We start from the raw sequence: 16,002 nt of genomic DNA on the forward strand, positions 1-16,002 counted from the left end.
TGTACTTCATTAACACTCATAGGGCAGGTAAACCAGTGTATCATGCTGCTCACCCTGTTATGGACTGATACCAAAACAGGATAAGTCACATGCCTATTTGGCTTTTTTATTTTTACAACGCTGTTTTATTCTTTTACATGTAGTTCAATATAAACCTGCAGTCAGAAGTTGCATCACAGAGTACAAAATAGCCAAGTAACCCAATTTGCCAATGTCTGTTTGTCTTTGATCTTGCAGTGGGTGATGGTATCAAGCACTGTAAACTGCAGCAATTTTTCATATGCACCCAGATACAATTTTATACGTTGTGCACACTATACCTCCATGCTACTGTTAGTAAAGTACCTCTCAAGTACAGGCAAGTGAACCATGTCACTAAACAACATTAGTGAACAGGCGACACACAATTGTTCATAATTGTATTCATTAAATGATGTAACTTACTAAGTGTCTTGTTCTGTAAAACCATTTTCCCAATACTATTTCAATATGATTTGAACTATACATGATCTTTAAACATACAGCTATCTTAAGATCAGTATCATTTTTTTCCCAGACTGCGAGAAGATAATTTGAGGGTGTATGAAAATGTTGGTTTGATTCAACAACAGAAAAGTTTTAGATGAGGACGATACCCTGTGTTATTGTAAAGGTAAGCACTTTATTTTAGAGCAGATTGACATTGATTATTATGATTAATTTAATTGCTTTGCATCGCTAAAGGTTTGGAGTACTTTGAATTAATTGAGAAATGGAGTGTGGATTGATGGCAGCTTCTGTCTAGTAGTGAATCTTTGTGGGTGGCTTTTGAAACGGATTTCCATTGATCCATAATCAGAAAGGAATAGAGAGACTGATTTGCAAAGGACTGTTCCGGTTGTAAGTCTGAACTATGACTGGAAAACGTTTTACATACGTAAATTACACTTATTTTTCAAAATGTAAACCGATGTAAATACATGTGACACACACCTATTGAGACTATTTACTCTTGTGTAGACCACATAGACATTTTTTTAACTTTATACTTGTTGGTGTTCCCAGGTATGCATAAGATGGATGGTCAGGGAAATTCCTTATGCCAGTTTTGAATACTCACTCAGACAGAACTTAATGATAGTTTCAAAACATGTTTAACACTATTCAGCAAATAACGTTTTTGCCTGAGTCATAAGGTGTACATGATTTTGTTTGAGTAGGAGCATGTACCAAATTGTGTATTGGGTGAATATAAGAAGGGGAGACACTTAAATAAAAACTTAACAGTGAAATTCATGTAACTTACTAACCCTACGCCACACATTGCCTAGCTTCTTGGAGCTCTTTAAAAGCTAGTCCAAGAAGGAGTGGAGGAACATCTGCTGTTCTAATGGACTGTCAAGCAGCCTATCAGAGTGGCCTGAAAACATGGACCATGTCTTACTGGTCTAAAGAAACCAGGTCATGATGCTCATCTCACCCCTTCCTTTTCTGGACTCCTTTGAGGACCATGAAGATACAGTGAGCCTGTGCAATTGTGGTGAGCACAAATTATGGCAGTGAGGAACTCAAGTGCGGTTCCCTTGAATTGCGTTCCTCTGTGATTTTCCCTATTGCCCTCTCCCCTGATTGTGACATATATTAATGAGACCTATTTGTTAGGAGGTTTAGAAAAAATGCTAAATGGATGTTAATTGCAACAATAAATAGATGCCACCATGCATGTTGTGATTTTTACTTGTTTTTGTCAAATAGACCAAAGGTTAATGCATCAGATTTCTTGAATACATTTCATTTATTGAGGCTGCATTTACTATGTCTCTCTTATTTTTATGTATATTTTCTAAAACCCTAATTAAAATTATTTGAACTCAGAAGTAATCGATGCAAGCTAAACTCTGTTCAAGTATAAAATGTTTGTGATCAGGGGACTGCAGTCTTGGCCTATCAAGTTTAGATAATATCTGAAAGAGACACGTTAGTGATAGATTCCTTACCTTAGAATATCCCCAGGCGTCAGACTGGATCCGGAAAGTTTTGCGTAGCAGTACCCTTGCGCGTCGGCAGGCGTCGTCTGCGGCTCCGCGTCCGTCGTCGGCGTCGTGGGCGCCGTGATGACATCGTCGGAGTACTTAGTGCTGACGTCAGTTCTTCTTTTTTCCGCGCCAACCAGCGCAGATCTGGAAAGAGCAGTTCCCTAGTCACTTTTTGACTAAACTTTTGTGATTCTTTTTGATCCATTTCGAAGTCTTTCCGACTCCGACAGTGCCGTTAGGGATGCCCGGCTTCAAGCATTGCGACGAGTGCGACCCTACCATGTCGGTCACGGATCCCCACCGCTTGTGCCTTATGTGTTTTTGCGTCGACCATGACGACGAGGCCTGCTCCGACTGTCGGGCCCTCTCGAGGAAGGACAGGCGGGAGCGGTCCCGCAGACGACTCGAGATCCGCCAGTCGGCCCCGCGCCGTGTGAGGTCCCGGTCCTGGTCCCACGGGAGGTCGAGGGACAGGTCGCGGGGACGGAGCCGTCACAGCTCCGGGAGTCGGCGCCACTCCTCCGGGTCCAAGTCGTCAGGTAAGAAACATAAGAAGTCGAAGAGACATCATCGCTCTTCTGACTCCCCCCGACGCTCGCGCGATGCGGCCGGGGGTTCGGGTGACACCGCCCACGCGGCTCCTCGTGAGTCGCGAGTCGCGGGCGCCGCGTTCCGCCCCATACCCCCCCGGTCCCTGGGCTGAACGCGACGCCGGAGGAGATTGAGCGCTTCCTCATGGCCATGAGGTCCCTTTCTCCTCCGACGGGTTCCGCAGCGCCTTCGGGCCCAGTGAACCCGTCTGGGGGCCCTAGTGGGTCGGGGGCTACGACCCCGACGCCGTCGGGTGCTTCGGCCTCGACGCCGCCGGCGCCTTCGGGCCCGGCGCCGCAGGGCTCCACGATCCCGAAACCGCTGGTGCCCTCGGGCTCGGCGCCGCAGGGTACAGCGGCCCCGGCGTCGTCGGTGCCTTCGGGCCCGGCGCCGCAGGGCACCGCTGGGCCCTCCTCGGGCGATGGATCGTCACCGGTGGACCTTACGACCCCCCCGGCGTCGGTCCGTGTGGTGTCCCCTCCGGCGCCGTCCTCGGGCGGCGCCGTCCCGATGCCTCCTCTCACTGGGTTCCGACGTCGGGACGACGCCTATCGGCGCCGCTCTCTACGCCGTTCGGAGAATTTCAATTCTATGAACCCACCCCATTCACTTATGACCCTGAATCTCAGGAGATGGGGGATGAGGAGAATTGGGAGGGGTCTGAGGACCCTCTGACCAGGGAGTGTCAGTCTAACATGGACTGGACAGGAGACCTTGGGGAGGCGAGTGGCCTGGACACCTGTCCAGACACTGGATTTGTCTCTCCCCCTACCGTGGCTTCGGAGGAGGGTGCTACTTATAGTGTGGTGTTGACGAGGGCTGCTAAGGCCTTGGGCCTTGAGCTCCCCGTCGCGGTCGTGAGGATTAACCTCCTCACTGAGGTCCTTAAGCCGCAGTCATGCTCCATGAAGCCTCTGCTGCCGTTTAATGAGGCCTTGACGGACGTTCTTTTGGGCACTTGGTCCAGGCCCGCTACAGGTTCGCCTGTAGATAGGAACGTGGCCAGACGCCACCGCCCGGCCCCGGGCGACCCGTGTTTCCTGTCCACCCACCCCACCCCCGAGAGTTTGGTCATCCAGGCCTCTAACTCCCAGACCGCATTCCTGATCGGGAATCCAAGAGGTACGAGGCCTAGGGCAAGAAGGTATTCTCATCCCTTAGCTTGGGACTGCGGTCTTCCAACACCGCATGCCTCTTGGGCCGTTACACCCACTCTCTGTGGGAAACGGTGGCGGAAGTGCTGCCAGAGTGTCCGTTGGAGTTACGGGCCAAACTCGGCCAAGCCCTAGTGGAGGGCCGGGACGCAGCAAAGTATTCAATCAGGTGCGGACTGGATACTACTGACTCGCTGGGCAGAGCGATGGCTACGACTTTGGCGATACGACGCCACGGCTGGCTGAGGTCCGCCAACTTCTCGGCAGACGTCCAAAATACACTCATGGACATGCCGTTCGATGGCCGTCGCCTCTTTGGCGACAAGGCAGACCACGCGCTTGAGCGCTTTAAGGACTCCAGGGCTACGGCCAAGTCCTTGGGCCTCTCGGCCCGCGCCAGCAAATGGGTGCCTTTCGCGGCTTTCGTGGCCAAGGAAGGGGCGCCCCCACACGTGCCGCCAGCCACTCGCCGCAAACTATCGTCCAGCGCGGTGGCGGCCGTGGCAACCGCCGTGGAGGCAGTCGGGGAAACAAGCGGAGCCAGTCCACACCTGCCCCCGCAGCATCCGCCTCTAAACCCTCCTAGTCCGTGCTTTTCGGCCCATGTGACGCCAGTGGGAGGCAGGGTTCGCCATCACCACTCTCACTGGCGCACAGTCACTTCGGACAGGTGGGTGCTGCAGATCGTCCGAAGGGGCTACTCCCTCCCCTTCGAGACGACCCCTCAAGCCATGCCACCGCAACACCACCGCGTATCGGGGGATCACTTGCGGCTCCTGCAGGAGGATGTTTCGGCCCTCTTGGCCAAGGGGGCCATCGAGCGCGTTCCTGGGCCAGAAGTAGGACGTGGTTGCTACTCCCACTACTTCCTGGTACCCAAGAAGGGCAAAGGGGGCCTACGCCCTATCTTGGATCTGAGGAACGTCAACGGCTTCCTCCGGAAGGAGAAGTTCAAAATGCTGACTCTGGCTCAGGTCTTGGCTGCCCTAGACCCAGGAGACTGGATGGTAGCGTTGGACTTGCAGGACGCATATTTCCACATCCCCGTCCTGCCGGCCCACCGGCGTTACCTGCGGTTCACGGTAGGCCTCGAGCACTTTCAGTTTACCGTGCTCCCCTTCGGCCTTACCAGCGCCCCACGGGTGTTCACGAAGGTGATGGCGGTGGTCGCAGCTCATCTGCGCAGGTTAGGGGTCTCAGTCTTCCCCTACCTAGACGACTGGTTGTTGAAGGCGGGCTCGCCCCAGACAGTCGTCAGCCACCTCCAGACTACGGCGGATCTCCCACACCAGCTGGGATTTTCCATCAATGTGCCGAAGTCACACCTGTGCCCCTCTCAGAAGCTCCTTTTCATCGGAGCGGTTCTCGACTCGGCGCAGTTTCGGGTTTACCCGCCCGAACAGCGGGTTCGGGATATACAGGCTCTGATTCCGATCTTCGGGCCGTTATCCCGGGTTTCGGTCAGGTTGACGCTGCGGCTTCTGGGGCTGATGGCCTCCTGCATCCTTCTGGTGCATCACGCACGGTGGCGGATGCGGGCTCTGCAGTGGGACCTGAAGTTTCAGCGGGCCCAGCACCGGGGCAACCTGTCCGACCATGTCCTGATCTCGGAGGGCACTGCGAGACAGCTGCAGTGGTGGCTCACGGACCGCGATTGGGTCAACGGCAGATCCCTCTCTCTTCCCCAACCGGAGCACGTTGTTGTGACGGACGCGTCCCTCCAGGGCTGGGGAGGCCACTTGGGAGAGGCGGAGATCAGAGGACTCTGGTCTCCGGCAGAGTCCCGGCTCCATATCAATCTGTTGGAGCTGCGGGCGATTCGTCTGGCACTGAAAGCATTCCTCCCGTCTGTCCGAGGGAGTGCAGTGCAGTGCAGGTGTTCACGGACAACACCACCGCCATGTGGTACTGCAACAAACAGGGCGGTGTGGGGTCGTGGACCCTTTGCCAGGAGGCTCTGCGCCTCTGGCAGTGGCTGGAACATCAGGGCGTGACTCTGGTGGTTCAACACCTGGCAGGTTCTCTGAACGCCAGGGCGGACGAACTCAGCCGTCGGTGCTCGATGGATCACGAATGGCGTCTGAACTCGGACGTGGCGCAAGGCCTCTTTCTGCGATGGGGAGAGCCTTGGTTAGATCTATTCGCCACCGAAGAGAACGCGCAATGTCATCAGTTCTGCGTGTTGGAATTTCCAAGGCGGCACTCGCTCGGAGACGCTTTTCGTCGCGAGGGGAGCTGCGGTCTGTTGTACGCCTTTCTGCCTACACCTCTTCTGCCCAGAGTGCTGAAGAAGATCAAGCGCGACCGGGCACAAGTCATCCTTGTGGCTCCGGACTGGGCACGAAGGTACTGGTATCCCGAGCTACTCAGTATGTCAGTCGATCCCCCGGTTCGTCTGCCTCTTCAGGAGGACCTTCTGTCGCAGCAACAGGGGACGGTCCTCCACCCGAACCTGTCCAGTCTCCACCTCCATGCTTGGAGATTGAGCGGCGACAGTTGAGGCCATTTGACTTGCCTCCTGAAGTTTGCAACATCATTCTGGGAGCCAGGTGTCCCTCCATAAAGTCGGTATATGCCTGCAGGTGGAAGAGATTTGTGGCATGGTGCACAGCAAAGGCTGTGGATCCCCTCAATGCCCCTCTCTCTGAGGTTCTTCTCTTCCGTCTCTCTCTTGCCCGGCAGGGCTCTGCTCTGGGCACTATCAACGGCTATCTTTCGGCTCTTTCAGCCTTTCTGAGGCTGCCTGACCAGCCTTCTTTGTTCAAGTCCCCTATCGTAAACAGATTCCTGAAGGGCATCACTCATACCTTTCCTCCTGTTCCCTTCGTGATGCCTCAGTGGGACTTGAACCTGGTTCTAACATTTCTGATGTGCGCTCCCTTTGAGCCACTTCACAACTGTCCACTTCGCCTTCTTTCTTTAAAGACTGCCTTCCTGGTAGCCATCACCTCTGCCAGGAGAGTGAGTGAGCTCCAGGCTCTCTCTTGTAAGCCTCCTTTCCTTTCAGTCCATCCGGACAAGGTTGTTTTGAGGTCTAGGCCCTCCTTCTTGCCTAAGGTGGTCACGGCCTTCCACATTGGGCCGTCCATCACATTCATCCAACAAACAATTGAAAAAGGGTCCAAGGGCAAGTTTACCGACCGACCAGATATGTGCCCCGAACACAATATACAACAACAATTAATACCTGGGGGTCTAAAAGCAAGTGAGGGAGTCAGACAGATCGGATCACTATACCAAACTATGCAAAATAACACCAGTGAGAGAAAGTTGGTAACTACTGGTCTGGTCAAGGCCCAGGAGTATATGGAGAAAAATAGTTCCCATCAGAAGCCACACTGTACCGCCCTCGTTGTCATCATTTGGGTTCTCCTTACCCAGGAGACAAAACGGCCAGTAAGTTGTTACCGTGACCGGAATGTGGTGTGCGGGAAGTACAGGAAAGAATATGAGTGGCTAATGAAAAAGCAGTGTATAGTGATTAGAGTGAACAAGTGAGGGGTAATAATAAAATTAGGTGAACTGGGTAGAAAAAGAAAATTTATTGATATCTCCCAATCCCTAAGATTAAAAGGCAGGTGTGGGTGCAGGTTTTAAATAATAACCGCACTTCATAGTGGTCGACATGTTTCTGCATTCAAAAGAAAGTACTGTACAGTACTGAGGACTGCCCGGAGACACAGACGGAAAGAGCGGTGCTCCTTTTACCTGCGCTGCAGCCAGGTGGGGTGAAGCCTCTCAACCAACATACATGGTATACGGTTGAGCACGCCTGGGATCCCCAGGTGATATATTTTTTCATTATTTATCATTGACAAAGCAGTAGTGTATTTCCAACTAGGTCCTGAAGAATGCATTAGAAACTTTTTTCTTTTGAATGCAGAAACATGTTGACCACTATGAAGTGCGGTTATTATTTAAAACCTGCACCCACACCTGCCTTTTAATCTTAGGGATTGGGAGATATCAATAAATTTTCTTTTTCTACCCAGTTCACCTAATTTTATTATTACCCCTCACTTGTTCACTCTAATCACTATACACTGCTTTTTCATTAGCCACTCATATTCTTTCCTGTACTTCCCGCACACCACATTCCGGTCACGGTAACAACTTACTGGCCGTTTTGTCTCCTGGGTAAGGAGAACAACCCAAATGATGACAACGAGGGCGGTACAGTGTGGCTTCTGATGGGAACTATTTTTCTCCATATACTCCTGGGCCTTGACCAGACCAGTAGTTACCAACTTTCTCTCACTGGTGTTATTTTGCATAGTTTGGTATAGTGATCCGATCTGTCCGTCCATCACATTGCCCACCTTCTTTCCGCCTCCGCACCCCTCGAGAGAGGAGGAGAGGCTCCACCGTCTGGACCCAAAACGTGCGCTCTCGTTCTATCTGGATCGCACACGCCAGTTCCGAGTGGATGATCAACTCTTTGTTGGGTACGCGGGCGCTAAGAAAGGGAAAGCGGTGCACAAGAGGACCATTTCTCGATGGATGATCATGTGCATCCAGGCGTGTTACTCCTTGGCTAAGAAGGAACCCCCTGTTGGGCTGAAGGCTCATTCCACTCGAGCCACGGCCACCACAACTGCCTTGGGCCGAGGTGTGCCCTTGCAGGACATTTGCCAGGCAGCTACGTGGGCCTCGTTGCACACGTTTGCAAGGCACTACTGCCTGGACAGTCAAGTCCGGAGGGACGGCTACTTCGGCCGTTCCGTTCTCCGGGACTTTCTGGTGTAAATATTGGTTCGCAGACCCACCACCACGGGGATGGTATTGCTCGGGTATCTATTCTAAGGCTAAGGAATCTATCACTAACGTGTCTCTTTCAGATGCACAAGTTACTACTTGTGTAACGATATATCTGTAAGAGACATTAGTTAGTGATAGATTCCTTACCGACCCACCCATCCTCCCCGTTCTGCGAACCGATATCTAGGGTTAAGGTCACCCCCTTTCAGGGCCCTAGTTTCTTGGCACCAGTGTCGGTTTTTGTCATGGCTCTGCGCTTCTGGCGTGGAAAAGCTGTGGCTAAGAACTGACGTCAGCACGCGGAGGCGGCGTCTAAGTACTCCGGCGACGTCATCACGACGCCGACGACGGACGCGGAGCCGCAGACGACGCCTGCCGACGCGCAAGGGTACTGCTACGCAAAACTTTCCGGATCCAGTCTGACGCCTGGGGATATTCTAAGGTAAGGAATCTATCACTAACTAATGTCTCTTACAGATATATTGTTACACAAGTAGTAACTTGTGCTTATAAGACAGAGCTGCAAGTTCCATTGATAGTTCCCTAAAATAATTTCTGTAGCTTAAAATAAATGTGAAATAGAGTTCCATGCTTGGATGCAGTACTGCGAGTTTACCAGATTAATTTACAGATTAATTAAAAATCTGTTGGATTATTATGCAGTTAGCCTTGAGAAAAGAATTCATTATCAGGTGATTTATTCTACATTTAATAGAAAACCTGAAAATGCTGAACAAATGAAGAGCTTCAACTTATATGGAGTACAAGGTTACAACTATGTGAGCCCCGTTTGGCATTTAATAAGTAGACTTTCTGTAGAAGTGCGATATCAATTTTTGAGACTTTCTTTTCTAATATTATCAACTTTTCGAAAATATAGGATCCTTATGTGGCAATTAAGGGCGTTCCTAAAAATGTTAGCTTCTCTAACTATCCAAATGAAATGCATACATCCCACAAAAGAGGTACTGAAGCTTTGTTTAAAAGGGGGTACTAATACAATCTGTTATAGAGTTGTAAAATGTATCTGAGTAACTGCAGAAGCTCTCCTTAAATGGGAGAGGGAGCAAATGCTATGGATGTATATGACTTTTTATTGGATTAGAACATTGGAATGTTGACTACTGTTGAGGTGAGGGAAGTGGGTCAGGGCTAATAATGGCTAGCATAAGCCTTCTGCTCCAACTTTCCAACGATTGTTTATCTGCTTCTTCCATTTCAATCCAGAACATTCTTCCCTCAGTGGGGGAATGAGAGGGGGGCGTTCTTATAGCCCTTAGGGCTACACCCATTGTTACAGGCCGGCTTCCTCATTATAGACTGTCACCGCAATCAGACTCCGGACCTTTACCAACTAGTATAACCCTCAGCAGCAGGCTATATTCACATGTTCTTGGGTGATGAGCGTGCAACTGTGACTAACTCGATTTTGACTTTTTGCAGTGTTAGGATTAGTTCATAAATAGTTAATACTAAAACGTATTCATGCATGTAAAAGCTGAGATTAACATTTTTTTTCGTGTTCTATGGCTGATCTGCATATACTTTATTCTTGTGTGCAGCTACACCCATTGGAATGGATTATATTGTAATGATCCTATATAAACTTCATTACTGACATTAGTTGATTTATGTGGGTACAGGTAGAAAGTCTGCACTATAGCAAAATGTAATTTGCATTGTTTGCTTTCCAGGATTCTTTTTTCTCCGAGTTTATTCCTCGTAAAAGTTAACCTTATCACTGGATTTTAGATAGTTATCCAGTATTGGAGTATCTTTCATTGATTCACATGCCTGAATCATTCCTTGTCGCCGAGGTGGGAGTCCCACGGTAAAAACTGTAAAAGCAGTACCTTAGTAAACAGTAGTAGACTAAACGAAAAGCCCAAAGGCCTAAAACTTAGTAGCCTATCTACCTCATTATATAAAAGAGCTAAAAAATAGCTCGAACCAATCAGCTACCAGCACCCTCTAGAACCTTCCCAGCAGAGGCAGTTCTCCTGAGATTTTCTTAGCACAAGTGGGGAGTAGGGATCCCAAGTAAAGAACTGTCTCGCCGGGGAGGAGGGTGGGTGCATGTGAATCTATGAAAGATACCAATTCTGGATAACTAGTTACAGGTAAGTTACATGTTTTCTTATCCAGTATAGGGGTATCTTTCATAGATTCACATGCCTCAATCAGAATAGCAAGCAATAAGCTAACATATTGTCGTTTGCGGATGGTGAGAGACAGGGTTTATATATATATACTCCCAAAACACATCCGGGAAGGTTAGAACATTAATAAGGTATATACAGTTTCAGATCTAGGAATGCATACAAAGAAACCATACCTATGAAAAGGCAAGTTTGAAATAAAAGTATAAGCATAAATTGAAATCCATAAACCTAACATACATACATATACAATGCAGCTTAAATAAAAACGTAATTCTAACCTTATTGAAAAAGATGTTGAAGAACGGCTTGTCCTACAGCTGCATCGTCCTGCGACGCAGATTGCAGACAGTAGTGCTTCGTGAACGTGTGGACATTTTTCCATGTCGCAGCACAACAGATATTTTCCAATATAACTCCAGCAAATAGCGCAGTAGAAGCTGCTACAGTTCTGGTGGAATGCGCTTTGACCTTTCTCTGCAAAGGTTTGATGGCTATAGTTGCCTTAGTTACAGCAGCCCCAAGTGTGGCTTGACCATAGGTGACTAATAATTGATTGGATCGCCTGATGTCCTTAGTTTTCTGTAAATAGAATTTAAGACAACGCTTGACGTCATGTGAGTGTAAAGCTCTTTCCGCTGGCGTGGGTGGATCCGGGAAGAAAGTTTTAAGCTTTACAGGCTGATTTAAATGGAATGGAGACTGTACTTTAGGGATGAATTTGGGATTTGTGAGTAGAGTTACGTAATCTCTGGAGAAATGCAAAAAGGGTTCTGAGATAGTGAAAGCTTGAATTTCACTAACCCTTCGAACCGATGTAAGAGCTAATAAAAGTGCCACTTTCCATGTTAAAAATTTGAGCTGAGCCTTGTGTATGGGTTCAAATGTTAAAACGGTCTTCTCAATAATTGAGCTGATACTGAATTCAACTCCCACTCTGGAGGAGGTGCACGTATTGGGGGAAAAACTTGAAAGAGTCCTTTCATAAATTGTTTGATAAGAGAAGAGGAACAAAGTGAAGGTTTGTTAGAACTCTTCCGGAATCTGGAAATCGCAGCAAGATGAACCTTGATAGAGGAGAACACAAGTCCAGCTTTGGCCAGAGATAATAAATAAGCAAGAATATCCTCCACTGGAGCTTGGATAGGATGAACATTATTTACCCGCACAATCAACAACCACATTTCGTACACATATGCACACAAACACAATTATTGTTAATTCAGTCTCTCGCTTGCTCTCCCCCACTTCACCCCCTTAGTCTCCTTTCCTTTTGAACCACATCTTTTCCATTGCATCTGCTTTCCATTCTCTACCTTTCCTCCGTTTCATTTACTTCCATTCATGTTTTTGTTTGTATTCTGGATCCCAAATCTTATGATTTATAACTTGAAATAAAAAGCTACAAATTTCCAGTGTGCAAAGAAAAAATTACTCATAGGAAGTTGGCGCACCCCAAAAGCGTTTTGATTTGTCATAGGTTTGGAAATCTTAATTGTTGCGACAGCTGCTGACCTGCACCAATAAAAAAAAAAAAGCATAACTAAAAGCTAAACGTTTTTTGTCTCGTAAAGCCGACATTTGCTATAGTAGTCTGTGACACTAAGTGGAACTAATTTGTGTGCTGATGTACTTTTGTAAAATATTAGAATGCCACCAATCCCAGTAAAGTTAGCCAATGGCTGAAATGGTCTGATCGATGCTCCGTACTATATATTGTAGTGGGCTGGAAAAAAAATGTGAAAGACACAACAATAAACACATTAATGAAAAGGGATGGCAGTAAGCCCCATTAAGAAAGTATAATATTGTAAAATCCAAAAGTCTTGACTAAGGCTAGGCCAAACAATAGACTGTTCTTCTTGCATCCCCTTCCTTTCTCTCTCACTGACCTCTTTGTCTTCCTGCCATGTCCTCTGTTTCCCACTTCCTGTTCACCCCTTGGCACTTCTTCCCCTCATCCTCAGTTTCTCTCTCAACCTCACCACTTCGCTTTTTTGTCCTCACACCGCAGATTCTCGCTCTTGTTGTAATCCCTCGTTCTTTATCAAAGTAGCCCCCTGTCAAGTGTAAGTTCTATTGAACCCCTGCTTCAACTGATCACCCCTTGCACCTGGTCAGACCACTACTTTATCTCCTTTTCTGTTGACCTTCCCAGCTTTCACCGCCCTCCGCGCCCTGCTAGCATCACGGCCCGCAATTGGAAGAACGCCAATGTTACAATACTTCATTCTCTTCTGGCAGCCTCAGTTCCACCAGCTTCTGAATCGGTCTCTCACCAAGCCTCTACTCTTGAGCATTGGTTGAAGGCAGCTGCCGACGCTGTAGCTCCTCTAAAGACTATTAAAGTCTCACGCCCCCATGACGCCCAGCGATGGTTTACTGACCAGCTGAAAATTGACAAACTAGCCCTCCACCAGGCTGAACGTCGCTGGTGTCACAAGTACGATCCCGTACTCTAAACTGAATTTACGACCTTACTAAATAAATATAAATCTTCCATACTAGAGGCAAAGACTTCCTACTTTTCACGTAAAATCCTGGAGTTGGCTTCAAAAACCAAAGACATCTTTTCGATTGTCAATGAGCTCTCCCTTCCCGATCGCATTACTCTCCTGCCCATTCCCACCCAGGCCTTGTGTGATGAGCTCAATGCTTTCTTTCAGGACAAGATTTCCACAATTAAAAACAATATCTCCTCACCTTCCCCTTCCAAATCATTTCTCCTCCCCTCTGAAAACCCCCAGAAATTCCATACTTTCCCTCCCATTTCCATCACCGAATTTCACAGTCTTCTCCATAAAGTCAGTTCTGGCTCCCCCAAGGACTGCTGCCCCCCACATATTTTCAAAGAAATCTTTAGGCTCTGCCCTGATCCCGCTCTGGCTCTTCTCAACTCCTCCTTAACATCAGGAGTTGTTCCAGAAGCTTTTAAGCAGGCCGTAGTGCTTCCTATTTTGAAAAAACCCAGCGCAGACCCACTTGTGATGAGCAATTATAGACCTATTTCCCTCCTCCCTTTCTTGGGAAAGATCTTAGAGACTTACGTAACCAAGTGTCTGAGTACCTTTATGGAGACTTCTTTTTTCCTCGACCCCCAACAGGCTGGTTTCCGCCCACTGCATTCCACAGAGATGGTGATTGCGGCAGTAATGGACACACTTAGAACTGGCGCCGACAACAATATCCCCCAAGCCCTTGTACTGTTAGATCTGTCGGCGGCTTTTGACACGGTCGATCATACTATTTTGATCGACCGTGTCAGCAACGCCGGTATTCGGGGCATCGCCCTTGACTGGGTTCGATCCTTCTTGCAAGGTCGATCCCAGGCAGTCCACCTTTCCACCTTCTCTGCTCCTTTTATCCCCCTCACTTGTGGTGTCCCCCAGGGCTCAGCTCTTTCCCCTCTTCTCTTTAATCTATATATGCAACCACTTATGGCTTCCCTTCGTCATTCCCCAGCTACAATATATAATTATGCAGACGATTTGCAATTGATCTTCCCTCTGGACACCTCACTTTCTTCTCGCCTTAACATCCAAACCACAATGTTACTCATCTCTGATTGGATGGCTCACAGCCAGCTCAAGTTGAATCCGTCTAAAACGGAACTTGTTCTGGTGGGTGGCCCCACCAATCCATGGGATGACAACTACTGGCCCCCTTCTCTTGGCCCCCCCCCCCCTCGCCCGGTCAGCTCTGTGAAAAGCCTAGGAGTGATCATCTCTGAGGATCTATCTATGAAACCTCAGATCTCAGCAGTAACATCATCCTGCTTTTTCCAGCTGCGCAGGATTCGCAAGATCTGCAGATTCCTAACCAGAGAGGCACTCATACTAGTCATATTGGCTTTGGTCATCTCCAGGGTTGACTTTGCTAACATCTTGTATGCGGGGATTCCTGTCTACCAGCTTCAAAAACTTCAGTTAATTCAGAACCAGGCCGCCCGCCTGGTGTTCCACCAACCCAAACACCAGCATGTCTCCCCCCTTCTGAGGAGCCTTCACTGGCTCCCTGTGGCTAAACGGTGCTCCTTCAAACTCGGATGCACCTTATTCAAATCCATTCACAATCACGCCCCTGAGTTCATCTCCTCCAAGCTTAAACGATACCTCCCAACTCGCAATTTACGATCCTCTGCTGACAATCTTCTATGCATCCCATCGAACCGCCGCAAAAAACACGGCGGTCTACGTTTCTCTTTTTTAGGCCCTACTTTCTGGAACTCCCTCCCCTCCTCCTTTCGCCAGTGTCCTTCTTACGAGCTGTTCCGAAAAACCCTGAAAACTTACCTTTTCAAGGCGGCCTTTGAGTAAAACCTTCTGTCCTGGCTAGCTATGTCTGTTATGAGCGCCAAGAAACCGTCTCGGTGTACGTGCGCGGTATAAACTTTTTAACATAACATTTAAACTCTGTTTTATGGTATTTGAGGTTTTGTATTCTTAGCTCCAAATATCAAAACGCAAGGGAATACAGATTTCGATATGCTATTTATATGACTTGAAACAAGTCAGCCTCTTTAGAAGCTCTCTTCTTCCTCCTTCACAACTCTTCTTTCATCCCCGTTCATCATTACTTTCTCTCTTACTTTCACTCATTTTTTAGGTCGAGCCTACAGTGCGCATGCGCTGTCTGCAAGACGTGCTGTGATCAAATAATACCACTCTATTCCCGCATGCTACTTACCATTGGTTCAACTCCTGCATCGCTCTTCTTTGCTGCCTCCTAACTGGTACAGGCAGCGATACGTCATTTCCATTGTTCAACAGAGGAGCAACGGCTAAGTATCGTGTCTTTACACTTGCAGTGCTTTTCTGTTGTTTTTAGAGAAGTTTTTTTTAATTGTAGCTTTCTGCCCAACTCTTTTCCACCTAGTGCTGCTTCTTTAATTTGTTATTTCTTTAACAGCACTTTTCACAAATGCTGCCATATACCGCAGTGCCTCCCCCGGTTCCAATTTTCACAATGGCCACTTGCTGCCACGGCCTCAAAACAACGTGTCCTTATTCTACCCCTCCCACCGGCGTGGCATTCCTTCTCATAGATTGACTACACAGACCTATATGTCCCAATCCTCCCCTTCCAACCAGTGCTCGGCCTGTAACAGTTGATTGCTGTTCAGTTGCCAGGTCAGTAGTCCACTGCCGCCACTTGCATGCCAGATTTATTTTCCTTCTGTGACGGACTTCCTGTGACAATTCTCGAGGCCCCCCTCTTACTCCCCTTCTCTCACCACCACCACTCCCAGCCCCCTTCTTCTGTCTCTCCTAGTGTAAGAATACATTTGGGTCACAGTCACACCCAGCATCTATTGTGACGGAAGTG

The 16,002-nt window shown here is 48.4% G+C and overlaps 1 protein-coding gene across 2 annotated transcripts in view; it reads left to right on the forward strand.

The window, feature by feature from the left end:
- The window catches only part of PTPN11 (protein tyrosine phosphatase non-receptor type 11), a 582,335-nt gene that overhangs the window by 546,927 nt on the left and 19,406 nt on the right, over positions 1–16,002 (forward strand). For both annotated transcript variants that reach the window (XM_086943082.1, XM_086943081.1), the window contains exon 15: positions 557–652. In XM_086943082.1, the coding sequence (XP_086799208.1) occupies positions 557–626 (70 nt within the window). In that variant the 3' untranslated portion in view covers positions 627–652. The remainder of the gene's footprint in view (positions 1–556; positions 653–16,002) is intronic.

The sequence above is a fragment of the Lissotriton vulgaris genome, chromosome 11 (assembly GCF_964263255.1).
Source record: "Lissotriton vulgaris chromosome 11, aLisVul1.2, whole genome shotgun sequence".
In the NCBI taxonomy this organism is placed as follows: Eukaryota; Metazoa; Chordata; class Amphibia; order Caudata; family Salamandridae; genus Lissotriton; species Lissotriton vulgaris.